At 37.5% G+C, this 18106-nt stretch overlaps 3 protein-coding genes across 7 annotated transcripts; all 3 read left to right on the forward strand.

Moving 5' to 3' along the window:
• Nucleotides 1-1126: 1126 nt before the first annotated feature.
• CIPK23 (CBL-interacting protein kinase 23) lies at nt 1127-7696 on the forward strand. 3 transcript variants are annotated; one of them, XM_086230254.1, is made up of 15 exons: nt 1127-1945; nt 2835-2897; nt 3160-3231; nt 3325-3432; nt 4012-4092; nt 4306-4359; nt 4439-4564; nt 4927-5016; nt 5191-5310; nt 5399-5524; nt 5692-5808; nt 5962-6018; nt 6124-6198; nt 6790-6868; nt 7387-7696. In XM_086230254.1, the coding sequence occupies exons 1-15, from the start codon at nt 1757-1759 to the stop codon at nt 7419-7421; spliced, it is 1392 nt and encodes a 463-aa protein (XP_086086380.1). In that variant the 5' UTR covers nt 1127-1756; the 3' UTR covers nt 7422-7696. The 3 variants fall into 3 exon arrangements, with proteins under 3 accessions (XP_086086380.1, XP_086086382.1, XP_086086381.1); XM_086230255.1 differs by having other exon boundaries at nt 1128-1945; nt 6790-6866; nt 7391-7696; XM_086230256.1 differs by lacking the exon at nt 7387-7696 and having other exon boundaries at nt 6790-6873.
• Nucleotides 7697-8370: 674 nt separating this feature from the next.
• Nucleotides 8371-16354, forward strand: LOC147297167 (IAP-like protein 1). 3 transcript variants are annotated; one of them, XM_086230250.1, is made up of 8 exons: nt 8371-8464; nt 8868-9132; nt 11368-11491; nt 12211-12557; nt 12660-14424; nt 14872-15125; nt 15337-15438; nt 16043-16354. In XM_086230250.1, exons 1-7 carry the CDS (start codon nt 8409-8411, stop codon nt 15406-15408), a joined length of 2883 nt encoding a protein of 960 aa, XP_086086376.1. In that variant the 5' UTR covers nt 8371-8408; the 3' UTR covers nt 15409-15438; nt 16043-16354. The 3 variants fall into 3 exon arrangements, with proteins under 3 accessions (XP_086086376.1, XP_086086377.1, XP_086086378.1); XM_086230251.1 differs by having other exon boundaries at nt 15337-15422; XM_086230252.1 differs by lacking the exon at nt 8371-8464 and adding an exon at nt 8527-8777.
• A 129-nt stretch (nt 16355-16483) lies between these two features.
• Nucleotides 16484-18106, forward strand: LOC147297168 (Mitochondrial transcription termination factor family protein). The gene has a single exon (XM_086230257.1). It carries the CDS (start codon nt 17016-17018, stop codon nt 17949-17951), a length of 936 nt encoding a protein of 311 aa, XP_086086383.1. The 5' UTR covers nt 16484-17015; the 3' UTR covers nt 17952-18106.

Here is an 18106-nt window from a genome sequence, read left to right on the forward strand (position 1 = left end):
ATGTTAATAACAACACATGACGATATTACGATCACATCAAAAAATTTCTCAAGAAGATCACTTTCATTCAAATTTCAAACCTTACTTTGGAATATGTCAATGTGAGCTCTAGTCCTTTCTACTTTGGACTACCAAAAGAAATATAACTTTTTTTAAAACAAAATATAGAAGAAGGAATATTCGAACTGGATACTCTAATGTAGGTGAGAATGAATCAATAATTAATTAATAAATAAAGAAAAAGATACTTTTTCATTTTTTGCTAAGAGGAAAAGAGAGACTTGATACAATGAATTTTGGAGGACAAAAAGGATAAACGTCAAGATCAAATCGATCAAATCGGTTTCCATAGTACAGACAATTTTCCCATGCTTCTCAATTGCACGTACGTTTTGTTCATCCTCCACCATTGTACAAGTCCAGGAAGTTCAGGAACACCCTTCACCTTGTCCAAATAATACTGCTCTAAAAAATTATTATTTTTAATCTGACATACTTTACTTCTTTTTATAAAAATATCATTGATTGCGTACAAGTTATAAACTCTTACACAATTTTGAATATAATAACAAGAAAAAGAAGGTAACAACTAAATAAAAGAAGTAAAAAATGAGTAAATACTTTGACAAATATATGCTAAGGAAATCTTCAAAAATAAAAAAATATATATACATAAAGGAAGCTTTACACCCATACAACCCAAATTGAGGTCATCTCACGTTGGCATTTAGAAAAAAAATATTAAACAACATTATCATATAAATTTAAAATTTGTTATAATGTAGGACTTAGACCTAACTCTGTCATAATTTTTCTGTTTAAAATATAAAAAACACTTCCTATTGATCCATTCTCATTTTTTTAAACATAGTTTGCTGTTTCATGTTTCCTTTGAAAATCAATTTATTGTATCTTAGAAGAATGTTAACAGAATTAGGCTTGAGTCCCATATTGCAAAAACCTTTTTATTTAGTTTACAATGTGAAACAACTCCTAAAATTTGAGTGGCAAAGGTGTAAAAAGTAAAAACACTATACCAAAGCAAAGATTAAAGAAAATTTGAGTTATGACTTATGAAGTAAAGAAGAGTTACACTGCGAAGCACCGAATCGCAGCTTCCCTCCCTCTCAAAAAAGTTATTAAATCCTCACAGATCCAACCTTCCTCGTATAACAGCGAAGAAGACAATACAAATTACAAAATTCCCCCAATCATCGCCAAAAAATAATTTGGATTGATTCGATCGGCTGAAGCCTCGTCACCATTATTCCCATTTCATACCAAAAACAAAAACCAGAGCATAAAAACCCCGCGGATCAAGATCTACGTCCCCGATTCAATCTCCTCGAGATCTCTGCCCAATCCAATTTTTCTGTTTGATTTTCACTCCAAAACAAGCTTTTGTCAGTTTTGTTTATATGCATCGTTGATCATCCATCGTCTGATTTATAATAGGGATCCGACTCCATGGGGTTTGTGTCGGATCGGACGGTCAACGATTCTTCGACCTCGCTTCTCATTGTTGGCGTAAAACATGCGTCTTTCCTCTTTTGAATTTGGGGGTGCTTTGATTTGGTGGGGGAGGGGATTAGGGCTTTGATTTTTGAAAGTTAAAAACAGGAAGAATGAGAGTGATCAAGTCTCAGGTTTGGCAGCCCTGCAAGAAGAAGCGGTAGCGGTAGAGAGAGAGAGAGAGAGATAAGTTGGAAGATTCTAGAGAGAGAGAGAGAGAGGCGGAGAGTCAGAGAGATTGGAGATGGCGACGACGACAAGGTCGCTGAACACTGGCAACCGGACCCGGGTGGGGAAGTACGAACTGGGTCGGACTCTCGGGGAGGGCAATTTCGCCAAGGTCAAGTTCGCTCGCAACGTCGAGACCGGTGAGAACTTCGCCATTAAAATCCTCGACAAAGAGAAGCTCCTCAAGCACAAGATGATTGGCCAGGTCAAATTTTCATTATTATTATTTTTTTTAATCTCCGTTTGTGTTAGCTTGTTTGTTGAATGATTTTCTGGATATTATAAATTTATAATGTATGATGATTCACCGTCTGGTTCATTGGTTGCTGAGAAAGTGGACTGAGAATCAAGTAAAATGTGTTTGTTTTTTTCTGGCCATATTGTTTATTTATTTTTTATTAAAGCTATTAGCCTATTTGTTTCGCCGCTGTTTTATCTATTTATTAAGTCAATAATACAAAGGAATAGTGGGAAAAAAGTCAACTTTGAAAGATTGACGGTTGAGTTTGTCGTTTTCTGACCTGGGTAATTTTTACTGTATTGAAATTTATTTTATTGACTCTATGACATTAAAGAAATTGGATAAATTATTGGTTTTTTCTTTTCCCATTTGCTATTTTATCATACAAAGAGGAATTCGGACTTTGTTTTTCGTTTTTTTTTTCTCTAAATTATTAGTTACGCAACCAAAGTGAAATTAGGGAGATTTTGACTTTTTTTAAGCACATTTAAAGTTCCACAATTTACATAGACTATCCTCTGTTGCTGTTCTTTTACATTTAATATTTATTAAAACTAATACTGACATGAGGAAAAAGAAAAAAAAAAAGAAGAATAAAAGGAATCTGGGCATTTGATTGCAATTATCCTATGAATGCCTGTTCTGAATCTGGGCATTTAATATTTATTGAAGCATATACTGACATATATGCTATTCTCACCCTCCCTTGTCTTGCTGATGTACTTATAAATCTAACCTAAAGTAATAAATTTGTTAATCTATTTTCATGATCATTTTTGTTAGAACACGAGTCTTATTCTGATATATAAAATTATGTTAATATTATTTGCATTTATGCCTCATCCTTTTGCAGATCAAACGGGAGATATCAACGATGAAATTAATTAGACATCCAAATGTAATCCGAATGTATGAGGTTAGACAAAGCTGAACGTACTTGGCTTTCGAATTCCAAATGCTTCTATTTGAAATTTTAGAAAATAGTTCTGGAGTTTGTGGTTCTCTTAAATCAGTATCTGAGATGAAATACAAGTTTGGTATAGACTTTTGGTTTCAGGTAAAACACTTATGGTTAGGTGGTGGTCATGGTGGTTGGATTTTCATTTATTTTTAAATGTATTTAGTGTTTCTTTTCTTTGGTACTTGTAAGTGACTTCCTGGCTGTATTAATGGTGTAGGTGATGGCTAGCAAGACAAAAATATACATCGTTTTGGAATTTGTGACTGGTGGAGAACTTTTTGACAAAATTGTAAGAAAGTGTTTACTGTAATACTGGATTTTCTGGTTACTTCTGATGATAATTATTTACAATCAAATTCCTTGCCCTTCTTTCTTGTGCCAGGCAAGTAAAGGAAGATTGAAAGAAGATGAAGCAAGAAAGTTCTTTCAGCAGCTTATAAATGCTGTGGATTACTGTCATAGCAGAGGTGTTTTTCATAGAGACCTAAAGGTGTGCATTCTTATGATCCCATTTGATATATATATGTATATATTTGTAATAAGTTCAAAGCTATAATTTGTAGGGCACTTCTTTCATAAAATTTTTGCTGTGTTAGACACTTAATGACACAACATGCGTTCCACTGAGGCACTTCACTTCTTGGGATTCTTAGAAAAGATACACCTTCAGCTGCCTAGAAAAAGTGTAAAATTATCGTGGTATTTGAGCATTTTGAAAGAAAATAACACAGTTATTTATTTTCATAATTCTTTTTATTCTTATGGTTCTCTTACAAATAAAGATATGCTCAAATATAGCCTATGTAAATAAAAGAAATACACATATGTTTTGCATGTTCTCGTATCTAGAACTTTGGAAGTTGACATGTAGGACCCTTGTGCATGTGTTGGCACACGATACTGATATCCTTGTCTTCTTTTTTATTTTTTTGGCCAATGATATCCTTGTCTTAAAATCATAAGTACAAGGTCAAATCTCAAAGTTTCTTAGTTAAAGCACCAGACTTGAGGAACCATTCTATTATGTAAGATTTAATTGTTGTTGACTTGCTCTTGTTGTAAATTACAGCCAGAGAATTTGCTGCTGGATGCTAATGGGATTCTTAAAGTTTCAGATTTTGGACTGAGTGCACTGCCTCAGCAAGTTCGGGTGAGAATGATAACTTCATGCCTTACACAAAAAGTTTAAATATTTCAAAATTTGATAGTGAGGAATGGACGCCTGCCAGAAGCAATACTTATTCTGTTTTGACATAATTATCTCTCACGTGTTCTTAAAAATACCACGGTGAATAACTAGACAGCTTCATGCAATTTATTTGTTACAGAATGCGTGACTGATTATCTTATCCCTTTCATTTAGGAAGACGGATTACTTCACACAACCTGTGGGACACCAAATTACGTTGCCCCTGAGGTATGTTAGCTTTTGATCCAAGTAGCTATTTTCTTATCTTATTAACCCTTGGTTCCTCTTAATGACACTCCTTCTTTAGGTGATCAACAACAAAGGATATGATGGAGCAAAGGCAGATTTATGGTCTTGTGGTGTGATTCTTTTTGTCTTGATGGCTGGCTATTTGCCTTTTGAAGATTCTAACCTCATGGCATTATATAAAAAGGTTTCTCTCTCTCTCTCTCTCTCTCTCTCTCTCTCTCTCTCTCTCTCTCTCTCTCTCTCTCTCTCTCTCTCTCTCTCTCTCTCTTCCCCTCCTTCCCTCCCACGTGTTAATTCTCTATCTTGAAATTTACTACATTTTGTATTTTTTCCGATTTTTCAGTATGAAAATTATTTATTTGATTTAATAATCTGCGAGCAAAAAAGAAGAAAAGTCTTTCAAAATGTTTTGCGGACTCAAGTCAGATTTCTGCATGGATTTTGTACTTGTTGCAATCTCATAAAGGTCTCTTTAGTCATTGTCCACTTTGTTAATCACTATACATGCTTAAAGCTGTCCTTTTGTGGTTTTTATGTGACCACCAGATATTCAAGGCTGACTTCACATGTCCTCCATGGTTCTCCACAAGTGCAAAGAAGCTAATTAAGAGAATCTTGGACCCTAACCCCTTGACAGTATGCTTTCTTCTCCTGTCCTTCTTGCTTATAATATAGAATTCTTTCTTCCATCCTGTAAAAGGGGGCAGAACACCCCCCCCAGCCCTGTTTTCTCTTTGAGGTGTTTCAATTGTATTTTTTTGTACTATTATTTATATTGTGAATTTACAATATGCTAATTTCATGAAACAGCGAATTACAATTGCTGAGGTCACTGAAAATGAGTGGTTTAAGAAAGGATATAAACCACCTAGGTTTGAACAAGTTGATGTTAGTCTTGATGATGTGGATGCTATTTTCAATGAATCAGGGGTAAGAGTGTTGCATTATGAATAATAATTTAATTTGGTCCATGATGCCAGGACTTGACTTTCTACTTGATTTTTCCCATGATGAACAGGATTCTCAAAACCTTGTAGAGGAGAGGCGAGAAGAACGGCATGTGGCACCTGTCACTATGAATGCCTTTGAGCTTATCTCTACATCTCAGGGCCTGAATCTCAATAGTCTTTTTGAGAAACAAATGGTATGGTTAAGTTTGAAAAATGTAAAGTTGTATTTGTTGTATTCACGATGTAGTTTTCTTATTTGCATGAATATGCAAGCCTTAACTACCTCTTTGGTTCTGATGATATAGTGTATTCATAAACATATAATTTTAAGAAGACAGCTGACAATTCCATAACTAACCAGGAACTTGTTAAACGAGAAACAAGGTTCACATCCAAACGTCCTGCTAGTGAGATAATTTCTAAAATTGAGGAAGCTGCCACACCTTTGGGTTTTGGTGTAAAGAAAAATAACTACAAGGTACAATGACTCTCTCTTGCTCTGTCTCTGCACAATGTGATATGAATTCGTTTTCTCTGTTACTTTTTTTTTTTTCTGTTTTTCAACATTCTTTAAAGCTCAAGAAAATGTATCTTCATGTAACACGACCCCATTTTGTCTTGTCTTTCTCAGTTGAAGCTTCAAGGTGAAAAAAGTGGACGTAAGGGTCATCTGTCTGTTGCAACAGAGGTATGTCTCTTTTAGGTGAATTTTTCTCTTCAGGCATCCCAATGTTCAGTTGAACATCCCTTTTGATGAACAGGTTATATAAAATAATTTTCTTTTTCTTTTCAGATTTTCGAGGTGGCCCCTTCGCTCTACATGGTTGAGGTCCGCAAATCTGGGGGAGACACTCTGGAATTTCACAATGTATGGTATCAGATTATTGATGCACTTGTGGCAACTAATTGATATTGTATATTCATCTAATTAAGAGCGATTAGGGGCTCTTTATGAGTAATGGCCTCCGGGCTACACCTGGGTGCTTCTTGCCTATTTTTATTGCTAGCTATATAGGCTGGCGGCAGCGCCCACCCTTGTTTGATTGCATGACAGGTAGGACATGGCCCAGGAATCTTGATCTACTTATCTGTAAGTTTGTTTTAAATCGTAGGAATCCTGCTTATGGCCACACTGGGTGCACGGACAGGCCAGACTGACATTGTCAACTCTATCCTTGCTTATTTTTCCTTTCTATGTTTTTGAAGAAAATATCTTATTCAAATAAAAATAAGAAGATATAGAGCATCAGGGATTGGGCATGTGTTACTAATCCTCTAGTATGTTAGATTTAATGCCCATCTAGCTGTAGCTTGGGCAAGTATGGCAACCGTTTTGTTAATACAACAACATATAAAATTCCAGTTATAACAGAGCATGCGCAAATCCTGTACCATTGTTGTTCTATGCTATGAATTTTTGTCCTCTGCATATTCTCACTAAATTGTCTTAAATTTACAGTTCTACAAGAACCTGTCGACGGGGCTGAAAGATATTGTTTGGAAATCGGGAGACGAATCAAGGAAGGAAGCAGTTGATGGTTAGTATATATTATATACCACCTATCAATGAGTGCATATCTCTTTTGAAGAATCAATTAGCATTTCTGGGGTAGTTTTTAGTCTCTGGAACAATTATTCCTATAAGAAAAAAATCTGTTTAACAATTATTTATGTGTGGTCAGCCGTAGGTTCAACTATAAGTGGTTTTCTGAGATGATTTCAACGTCATACCTCATCTTCTTGGACTTGTTTAAGATGTAATTTAAATCTAATTCAACTTTTTAAGGTTTCAGATTATCAGAAATGATTAGATGTTATTAGCAGTTTATTTTTCTCTTTTCCCTAGAGAGAAGGAAACAAACATGATTTAGATGAGCTTGCTAGTAGACTAGTTTACTCTAGACTAGCGCAGGTGTTTTCCGAGGTCAAATTTATGCAGGAAATTAGATTTCAGCAAACCAATATCTGTAGAAATTTTTAATTCATCATAAATTATGCTTGATCCCTTATAATTACTTTTAACTGCAAGATCCTCATACACTTCTTTCCCCTGCAGGTGCTGGTGCTGGTGCTGGTGCTGTGCCATCCTAGATGATTGGCTTCTTGACAGAACATGTTGAAGGGGTTTTGCTATTTGGGTTTTTTTTATATGAATATACCCAATTACACAGTATGGCTTACAGTATTGTACCAATAAATACTGATTGGGGCATTTCCTTCGAGTGAATCTGTCATTCAGATCACGTGCCAGATGCCTGGGGCATTCAATGTAATATACTTGTTTCCTCTGAGTGAGAGACAAACATTAAATTGATATGCCTCTCTCTACAATCTACATATACAAACACATCCCACCATGAAAATAATCAAATAATTGCCCGTTATCTCTCTCTCTCTCTCTCTCTCTCTACGTGTATAAGTATATGTATATATGCATGCTATATTTACTTTTGCATTCAACGTGAAATGAAGCTTGCTTTTTAAGTTTTAGTCATCAAATGGTATGCCAGGTAGGCGATATGACTATCCTATTGTGGATCCAGATATGAACAAATAATGAAACACTGTCAAGTCGGTTGGAATCTAAATTTTCCTAAGAATTTGTTTTTGTATGCGTAGCATCACTAATTAATAACTTGGGAAACATCGACTCTATTCAAGTCGGATCTGTGCAACTTCAACTTACCCTCGCAAAATAACACTGGACAACATTTATCACATAAAGTTTCAAGTTCAAACGGTTGAAAGCAATGCAAGATAATTAAAAATTAATGATAAATTCACATTGCCAAGGATTTATAGTGTAGAAAATTGACCAAGGCTATGTCTAGTCGGACCCAAATTTAAGGAAATCCGTCTCAATTTTAAATGGAGAAGTGAGGGCCTGATTCAGCATTGGGTCCAATTCAAACCGAACCAGCCCCGCCCAAACACATCACGACCCGACCCGGATTACCCCTAAAAAAATGTGTGCCATTTACGCGCCACGCGTTAGTTACTCGCTATATAAAGAGCTGGCAGTCCGCACGCTCTCCCATTCTCTGCTTTCGAAAAAAAATTGTGGGGAAATCAACAAACATGAGAGAGGAGGTCATCAGCTCCGGAGGGACCATTGATCCTACTCCAGCTGCCAGGTACCCTAGCCCTCCCCTTTCACTCTCCTCTCCCTTTCTCTGCGTTCATAAGGCATTTCTCCCTCCATGTTTTCCTTCAAATTTTCCTCTTGATCTAGTTAGGGTTTCGATTTTCTTGCTGTTAGTTCAAGCTCCGAGAGTTGCGCACCAATTTGTGCAGATACTGTTAGGGTTTTGGTTCTTTGTGTGATGAATTGGTCAATTTAGGCCTCTGTTTGGTTACTGTGAAAGTAGAGTACACGAATTTCAACTTCATTTCTCAGTGTTACATATATTCCAGCTTGATTTAGATTAAGTTGTTCTTCATGTCTAGGTAAAAGAATTACTTTCTGCTCAATTGCAATTTATTCCGTATTTATCAATTCGGTTTTATTTATATACATTTTCTTTTTGCGTCTGTTAGTTCGGCTGGGGCGTCGTCACCGACTGTTCCGGCGAATGTGGGCAGTGTAGATGGGTCTATTCATGGGCAAGGCTCCAAAGGAGCCTCTATATCTTGTGTTGGTTCACAACCGCCGGTGACTTCTTTGAGCACGAGTGGTGCTGGTGGTGGAGGGGGTAGTTCTGTTTTCGGATCATCAAGACCGCTGTGTAGACCTTGGGAAAGAGGGGACTTACTGCGCCGCTTGGCTACCTTTAAGCCTTCAAATTGGTTTGCAAAGCCTAAGGTTTGAACTTGAGCTGCTTTTTCCATAACTTGACATGTTTTAATTCTGAAGTCTAATTGCACTTTACTTAATTTGTGTTTTAAATATTGGTGGCAAACTTTGAGACACTGATATTTCCATTGTCAAGTCATCTGGATGCATAAATGTATCTATGTCTAGATACATATACATTTTTATATATATATGATTGCTATGCATTTTGTATATATTAATTCTATGTTATAAAAATGAAATACCCTTCTTTGCTATAGATTTTTCATATCAAGGGCTTAATATAGAAAGTTAGCATATGATAATATTGAATATTCAACACGTTATTGTGGCTTATAACTGAAAATTAATTCCTTGTTAAATATTATTTAAATCAAGCCCTTTGAGTGAGTATATAAAGGTCATTGTTTAGTAAGTTTCTGTTTACATTCTACATACAGTACTACTTTCTCATATTAAATGTTATATAAGAGAAATCCTTAAAAGTCTGGTAAAGTGATAGGTTCTAGAAAAATTACTAATAAACTGTTGAACCTGAAAAAGATTAAAGATTTGAGATTTCTAAATCTGTAAATATTAATTGTAAGAGGTAGCCTTGGCTAGGAGGTCAAGGGTAAATGGAAAACAAAAGAGAATGTTAATTTTAAGAGGGCTAGCTGCATTTGCGTGCACTGTTGCCTCTCTCTATTTCTCAGAGTCCTCTTTTATTTGTGTTTCTTCAGTTCTTGATCTGCTACCGTTATACTACTCAGGAAAATGGTTACAGAGGGTTATTTATGACTGCCACATGAAGATTTCTAGGCAATTGTGCTCTTATTAATGTTGACATCCTTGGGCAGAGAGAGGGAGGAAACAAACTTGTCTTCAGAGCATTTGCCCTATTCTCATTCAAATCCATTATGTCCTTCCATAAAATTTGGTTGGTCGTGATATAGATATATTGAGTGAGAAATTCTCTATTATACTGCAACTCAGTAAAAACCTTGCCTATTGTTCACCAACTTATATCTAAATATGATGGACAAACGGATCCAAACCTCTAAAAAAATTTCAGTGAGTAAAGTAGTTTTTTACTCATTTTGCACACTATTGTAATATTTTTTAGGACTTTATGAAGGTTAGAAGTTAGGAGGGAGTGCAAAGATTGTTGGTGAAAGGCTCTCTTGTGTATACGGTGGTGTATATGAAGGGAAAGAAACAAAAGGTGTTTTGAGAATGCAGAGGTTCCATTTGGGGTGCTGAAGCGTTCTACTATATGCACCCTGTCATTTGGATTGCAGGGAGTTTTTGTTTTTAGTCTTCTTTGTAGTTCTTTTTTGTTAATAAAATGGATTTAGTTATCAAGAAAAATTCCAGAAAATTAGTTCGAAACAACAGACGGTTCATTTGAGGGTTGGTGCAAATCAAACCAGTTTGGAAGGAAAGGGACTCTGCACACACATGATTTTGGAGACAGATGTCAGTAGGCAAGGCCCACAAGACAACTAAGCTATTTTATCACAGAGTTGCGAGAAAGGATACTTATGTAATGTTAGGTTTTACCAGCTGTTGCTGTAGAAACTAATGGCAAAGTCATTTTCTGAGAAAAGTAGTTTACTGTACAACTAGCGGGGGACGTTAAGTAAATTCAAACTTTCTTAATAGATAAGGGCTGCTTAGTGTTTTTATTTAATGAACTAATCTGCTAGCGATTAATGAAGCAATAAATATCAAACTCAGTTAGTGTGTAATTAATTTTGAAATTCATACTGATGGGTAGGCTCTTGAAAGCTGTATCCTGTATGACTGTCATGCAAGCCCATCAGTGGTTGTGAATGACTGATTTTTTTCAATCTTTTCGACCTTGGTTCCGTAGGAGCAAGTCAGGAAGATTGAGAAATAGAACCATCGTATTTGATTCTTTGTCTTCAATTATGCTCTCGGGATGACTAATTGCTAACCACCAAAAAACATAAAAAATGTTACTGGTTACTAACATCTTTGGGCTACAAAATTGAAATGCTAATATCATGAATTTTGAAATCCCCCCTCCCTCCCCCCAAAAAAAAACCTCTAATATACATGGACTAATCTGGACCTTGAATCTGAAGCAAGCAAAAATATGATATCTGAAGCCAACTTTCAAACCTAAAGCTGTAAGCATTAAATATCAGTTTTCCCTCCAGAAATCTCTTATTTCCTTCCAGTAACAGACTCAAGAAAGTTTTAGTTACATGTGATTGTCCCTTTTGTAATTTCTTGCAGGTCATCAGTTCCTTGGCTTGCGCTCGGAGAGGTTGGGTGAATGTTGATGTAGATAAAATTGCATGTGAATCATGTGGAACATACCTTGGTTTTTCTTTGTTACCATCTTGGACTCCTGACGAAGGTTAGCAATCCCAGTCTTAAGGCTTTCAAAATATATGTTTCTAAACCTATATGGTCTGTATTTATTAAGGGCAATAAATGTTTAGCAGATATATATATATATATATTATATTTTGCTTGTCTGACATCTTAGACGCCCTAATAGTGTAGGCTATCAATTTTCTCAGGCTGGTTTGGGTTCAAACCGCAGTGGTGGTGTTGTTTAGTCTAATTAAATATAAAAAAAAGAAGAAGTTTTATATGGGATGAATTTTAAGTCATTGTAGTGAAGGGCAATGTGTTGGGGATAGAACAAAGAGGAGGCATGGCTGTTATATGGAAGGTAGGAAGGTATTTTGAGATTAAACTGTGTCTGGGGTGAAAATGTCTTACTTTTATCAAGACTTTTGGCATGGAGATCTGCTGTTTTGGACTAAGTGTTTTATTTTCTTTCGTTTTATTTGGTTTAGTAGGGCGTTGCCAGTTTTTTTATTTGGTTTTTCTTGATGGTCTTTTTGTCAATCATGCTCTGTACATCTCTCGTCACTTGTTAATAATTTTTTTGTTTCTTATAAATAGAATGTACATTGATGTTAATATTTAGTCTTAGAATAAGTTATTTGTCTTCCTCTTTTCTTTTTAATCATAAATTGATTTGAGAATTCAATAGTAACTACATGAGCTTGTCTGTTGCTATTTTTTATTTTTCGTGTTCCTTCCTTTTCATTTCAATCTATGAAGTTCAAGATGCGGGGGAAGCCTTTGTCAAGCAGTTGGATTCTGGGCACAAAGTTGCTTGTCCTTGGAGAGGAAACAGCTGCCCAGAAAGCCTGGTGCAATTCCCTCCGACTCCTCAGTCTGCCTTAATTGGTGGTTATAAGGATAGATGTGATGGGCTTTTGCAATTTTACTCTCTTCCTAGGGTAGCTGCATCTGCAATTGAGAAAATGGGGGTTTCTCGAGGTCCACAGGTTGATCGCTTTTTGTCCCAGTTGCAGAATTTTATGGCAGGGGAAGTAGATTTCAAACCAGAAAGTATACCAGAATTGGAAAGCTCTCGAGATGGAGCAATCTGTTTATATTCTCGTGTAAGATTTAGTTATAATCTTCTTCCTGCTGGTGATTTGTTGAATCAACCAATTACTTACCACTCAAATATATGTTCTAATCCAGTTTCTTTGCTTTACCAGGCCCAGAGGCTTATAAGTCTTTGTGGATGGGAACCGAGATGGCTTTTAAATGTTCAAGACTGTGAAGAACATTCTGCCCAATCAGCTAGAAATGGATATTCTCTTGGGCCTACCTATGCCCAGGTACATCTTTCACAGGATGCTGGATCAAGCAAGAAAGCGGTCTCTACTTCTGCTAGAAAGGATGCTGGAAAGAGTAAAGTGTTAGTTAAGGAATCTAGAGGTGATCTCAGATCACCTTTGCTAGATTGCAGCTTATGTGGTGCTACAGTTAGAATATTGGATTTCTTAACTGTTCCCCGACCTGCTCGATTTGCCCCCAACAACATTGATATTCCTGAGACAAACAAAAAAATGGGATTGACACGTGGCGTAAGTGCAGCCAGCGGAATTAGTGGCTGGATTGCTGCTGATGATGCAGAGAAAGAACAGACTGTAGACCGTGATGAAGTAGCAACAACAACTGAGGGGAATTTGGTTCCAAACACAGATGTTGATTTGAATCTTACAATGGCAGGGGGTTTAAACTTTAACCGATTGGGCAGAGGAGGAATGTCTGATAACATTCATGATGCAGATATGGGAAGGGATCTGATGATTGGGCAACCTGCAGGCAGTGAGGTTGGTGATCGTGCAACTTCATATGAATCAAGGGGTCCCAGCTCTCGTAAGAGGAGTTTGGAAAAAGGAGGTAGCTCTGTTGATAGGCCACATTTAAGGACGCAACAGGCAGATAGTGTTGAAGGAACTGTCATTGATCGTGATGGTGATGAAGTTACTGATGGTAGACAATATTCAGCTGGGCCTTCAAAACGCGCTCGTGACTCAGATATTTTTGATACATACTGCTCATCTGGTGCTGGTCCCAGTCATTCAGTGGGTCTTGAAATTTATGCTGATGGTAATAGAGTATCTTCATATCAGCAAGGTAGTGACCAATTCGTAGGAATCCATTCAAATAGGGATTCAGCACGTGCATCGTCAGTCATTGCAATGGATACAATCTGTCAGAGTACAGATGCTGACTCTATGGAAAGTGTTGAAAATTATCCGGGAGATGTTGATGATGTTCATTTTCCCTGTTCTAGTACATATGGCAATCTGGACATGAATGATACATCAGAATTGAATTATAGTAATCAAGCTCAGCGGAGCATTGGTTTCCAACCAGTTGCTGTTGTAGCTCCTGGGGAAATGGGTGTTAGTAGTACAAATGATGGGGAAGAAATTTTCAATGCTGAAACTGTGACTGCTCAGGCCCGGGATGGGATTAGTTTTGGGATTAGTGGAGGGAGTGTTGGAATGTGTGCTAGTCATGAAGCTGAGATTCATGGAGCTGATGTATCTGTCCATAGAGCAGATAGCGTAGTTGGTGATGTGGAACCCAGAACAGAAGATGCTGAAAACCAGGGCCAGACAGGTGAATCTGCCCCAGATCCTGGACTAATGGATGAAGTTGTCCCTGATGAAATAAACAGGGAAGATCCTAACGGTGACAGCCAGGAGATGCTATCTCGATCTGTAGGGAGGGCTGATAGTGGTTCAAAGATTGATGGTTCTACTAAGGCTGAATCTGTGGAAAGTGGTGAAAAGATTAGTCAAAGTTGCAAGTTGGAGAACAGTGCCCGCCCTTCTCTTTCATGCAATGCTAATGTATACTCCAATTATAGAACAACCAAGAAGGAGGTCAAAAATGCTGGCAAATCTTCATTTACGAACAATTGTGTGTACCAAGAACAAGAGTATGCAGTTGCCAGTGGGATAGGTAAAATCCATCTACCTCAGTACTTTACTGGTTTTTGGGTAATTATGCCCCACATTTTCATGGCTTGCCTCCCAACTCTTCTTCCAAAGACACTTTGTACAATTATGAACACAGATTCTTCTGTTCTTTCTTATTTTTATTTTTATTGGTGGAGGATGACTAAGATTTTCAGGCAATACCCCTTCCTCAATGCCTTTTTGTTATAGAAGTTGAAAAGTTATGCTTACTACTTAACATTTTTGTAAGTGACAATTAAATGTTGTAATGTGATGCTACATCATGGTTGACTCCATCATAAGAATATAGATAACAAACTTTTACTGCATCTTTTGGGTCCACCGGACCACCGATTGCTATGCAAGTGCTTGGTTATATATATTTATAAAATTTTAAAAATGAAGGTCTACTCATTTGTATTCGTTTATGCTTTTGTTTGGTATTATGCAGGACCTCCGAAAGGTGAGAGCAATTATGAAGAACCTATGGAATTTGATCCAATTGGCCATCACAACCAGTTCTGCCCCTGGGTCAATGGGAATGTTGCTGCTGCTGGCGGTAGTAGCTGTGGCCCAGGTACTAGTGCTGATGCTGTTGCACTTTGTGGGTGGCAGCTGACCTTAGACGCTCTTGATGCTTTGCGTTCGCTGGGGCATGCTGCAATTCAGACAGTACAGTCTGAGTCAGCAGCATCTTTATACAAGGTTTGCTTCTTTTACATTTAATTTATGGCATTGTAGATCCTACTATGATCAAGCAACGGATGTTTAGGGTATAAGTTTTGGTTCCTCTGATGCCACCAAGTCCTTCACAAGAGTCAATGAATGCATGAAGAATAACCCACTCTCTTGTCTTCTTAAGATTTAAACAATATCTTGTTACACTTTGTGCATTGACTTGAATTTGTACTTACAGGATGATCACCAAAATCCTGGCCAGAAACTTCTTCAAAACCACTCTATAAGTCGAAGCCATGGGCAATATTGAGATGAGCCATGAAGGTACTTGCAATTACAGGTAAACGTTTCACTAGAAGAAGCATTATTGCTACTTTTGAACTCATTAGCAAACGCCTGTTTTTTATCTCTTATGTGCAACTGCATCACATTGTAAAATCTCTGGACCAGGCCCCTCTTTCAGTTGTGCAGCTTCTGTTTGATGATCTGTGTAGGGTTTGTAGGCCCAGAGTGATGTTGCTAGTGTTGGGCTTCTGCCCTTCAGAGTATCAAAAAAAAAAAAAAAAAAAAAAATCTCTGGATCAACGAATAGACAAGTAGGATTTTTTTTTTTTCCACTCTCTCTAGTCTCTTTGAAATTGAAAATCTGTTTCATTTATTAATAGCATCTGCATTGGGTTCAAGGACGCTGAACTTATTTGAGCCGGTTGATTTGATCATTTTAGCATTTGGGTTTTCAGGTTCTATCTTAAGCATTTACAGTTCCATGCCTTGTTCTGACTTATGCTGATGCATTAGTATTCCCAGTGATCCTGTTTTACACCTATATATAATCAAGGGAAAACAACAATCCTTTTCTTTGGTTGCCATGTGTTCTCTGCTGCAGTCTAGTATTTATTTATTTTTTATTTTGTTTCCGAAACTCGTGTATATGTTCTTTGTAGGATCTGAAACCTCATCATTCAGTGTTGAAAGGAAATCCAAAGCAAGTTTCGCTAGTTGCAATTGGAGCTGGTGCTGAGAAAAGTTTCACTAGTTGCAAATGGTGGTGTTATTTATATCGATACGGGAGTCTTAAATGCATTTTTATGCAGGCCTTTAATTTCCTCGTCCGTTTTTATTTTATTTTAAAATTTGAAGATGTTTTGCACTATTATTTAGGAGATGAGTTATGTGACAGATGGACTAATTCGATTAAACATGTTTGAACAAATAATCCTCCACAACTTGCTTTAATGTTATTAAGTCTTATAACAGTGATACTGTGTATGAGATGAGATTTCGCAGAGCCAGTGGAAAAAAACTTATCTATCACGGGCGTAGAAAAATTATTGGGTATATACCCCTTGTCCATATGAGGGGAGAGAGGGAGAGAACAATGGGTGTATAACTCCGTGACATGGAAGTTTTACTCTAGGTTAGCTCCTTTCTACTAAATCTTTATGTCCACACAAAATTCTAATCCAAAGCAAGTGTATAGTGGCTAAAATTAACTGTTGGAACATTGTCAAACTCAAACTGGCCGACCACTGAAGTAACTTGTTCATTTCATGTTTTTTACTCTACTCTGGCCTAGAATGAAGTGGTGTGTGCAAAGAAGCAATGGGAAGGAAGCACATTATATGCAAAGTTAAAGCAATTTACTGGAAAATGTAAAATCCAAAACTTGAGTTTTGTTCCCATGGGCAGTTGTGACTTGTGAGAGGGAAAACGAAAGAGCTCTGGTCTGGATTTAATCGCAGACAATCTGTGAAATCCAACCTCAACCAATCAGATTTAAGCAAACTGCCAGGTACGTGTGACTGACAGATACTATTAAAACCACTTGGATGATGATATTACCAAAAGGAGGCCATCTCCTCTCTCTCTCTCTCTCTCTCTCTCTCTCTCTCTCTCAGTCTCTCCCCTCCAAAAACCATGCCAATAACAGCAGCAGCAGTGGCTTTGCAGTCTTCTCTATGCTTCTCTTCTCATAATCCACCATCTACTCCCTCCAATTCCCAAGCATCAGCATCAAACACAAGCACAAACACCCTTTTGACAGCAAAACCCAAAAGCCTTCTCCAAAAGCACCCACTCTACACACCCACGCACACCAAACTGTCCCTCCAATTCAAAGAGAAAATCCTATGCCTTGAAATCATGGGGGTTGATGCAGGTAAGGCACTCTCCCAAAATCCATCTCTCCACACTGCCACTCTGGACTCCATCCACACCATTATCTCCTTCCTCCAATCCAAAGGCATACACCAAAAGGACTTGGCCAAGATCTTTGGCATGTGTCCCATCATCCTCACCTCCAACATCAAAACTGACCTCAGCCCAGTTTTCAACTTTCTCTCAGAAGACCTTCATGTCCCAGAACACAACTTCAGAAGGGTCATCAACAAGTGCCCAAGATTGCTTGCTTCAAGTGTGAGAGACCAGCTCAAACCAGCTCTGGTCTATGTTCAGAGACTTGGGTTCAAGGACTTGGAGGCCTTGGCTTATCATGATGCTGTATTGCTGGTGTCCAGTGTGGAGAAGACCTTGATGCCCAAACTGGAGTACTTGGAGAGTTTGGGGTTCCCAAGGGATGAGGCTGTGGGGATGGTGCTGAGGTGCCCAGCATTGTTAACCTTCAGTATTGAGAACAACTTTAAGCCCAAGTTTGAGTACTTTGCTGGGGAGATGGGGAAGAGATTGGAGGACTTGAAGGAGTTTCCTCAGTACTTTGCTTTTAGCTTGGAGAAGAGGATAAAACCAAGGCACATAGAAATTGTGCAGAGTGGAATGGAATTGCCTTTGCCACTGATGCTTAAGACCACTGATGATGAATTTAGGGAGTTGCTGAGGCAATTAGGGAGTGGATGAAAGCCTGAGCATTTCCAAATTGTCCTCTCACTCACTTTCTCTCTTTGCAACCTTCTGAGACTCTACTTTTCATTTTACAAGGTCATCTTAGTTCAGTAGATTGTGTATTACCTGTATTTTATAGATTTGAAAGATAAAACCGTCTTTGTGTATTA

The sequence above is a fragment of the Dryas octopetala genome, chromosome 1 (assembly GCF_963921425.1).
Source record: "Dryas octopetala chromosome 1, drDryOcto1.1, whole genome shotgun sequence".
NCBI lineage: Eukaryota > Viridiplantae > Streptophyta > Magnoliopsida > Rosales > Rosaceae > Dryas > Dryas octopetala.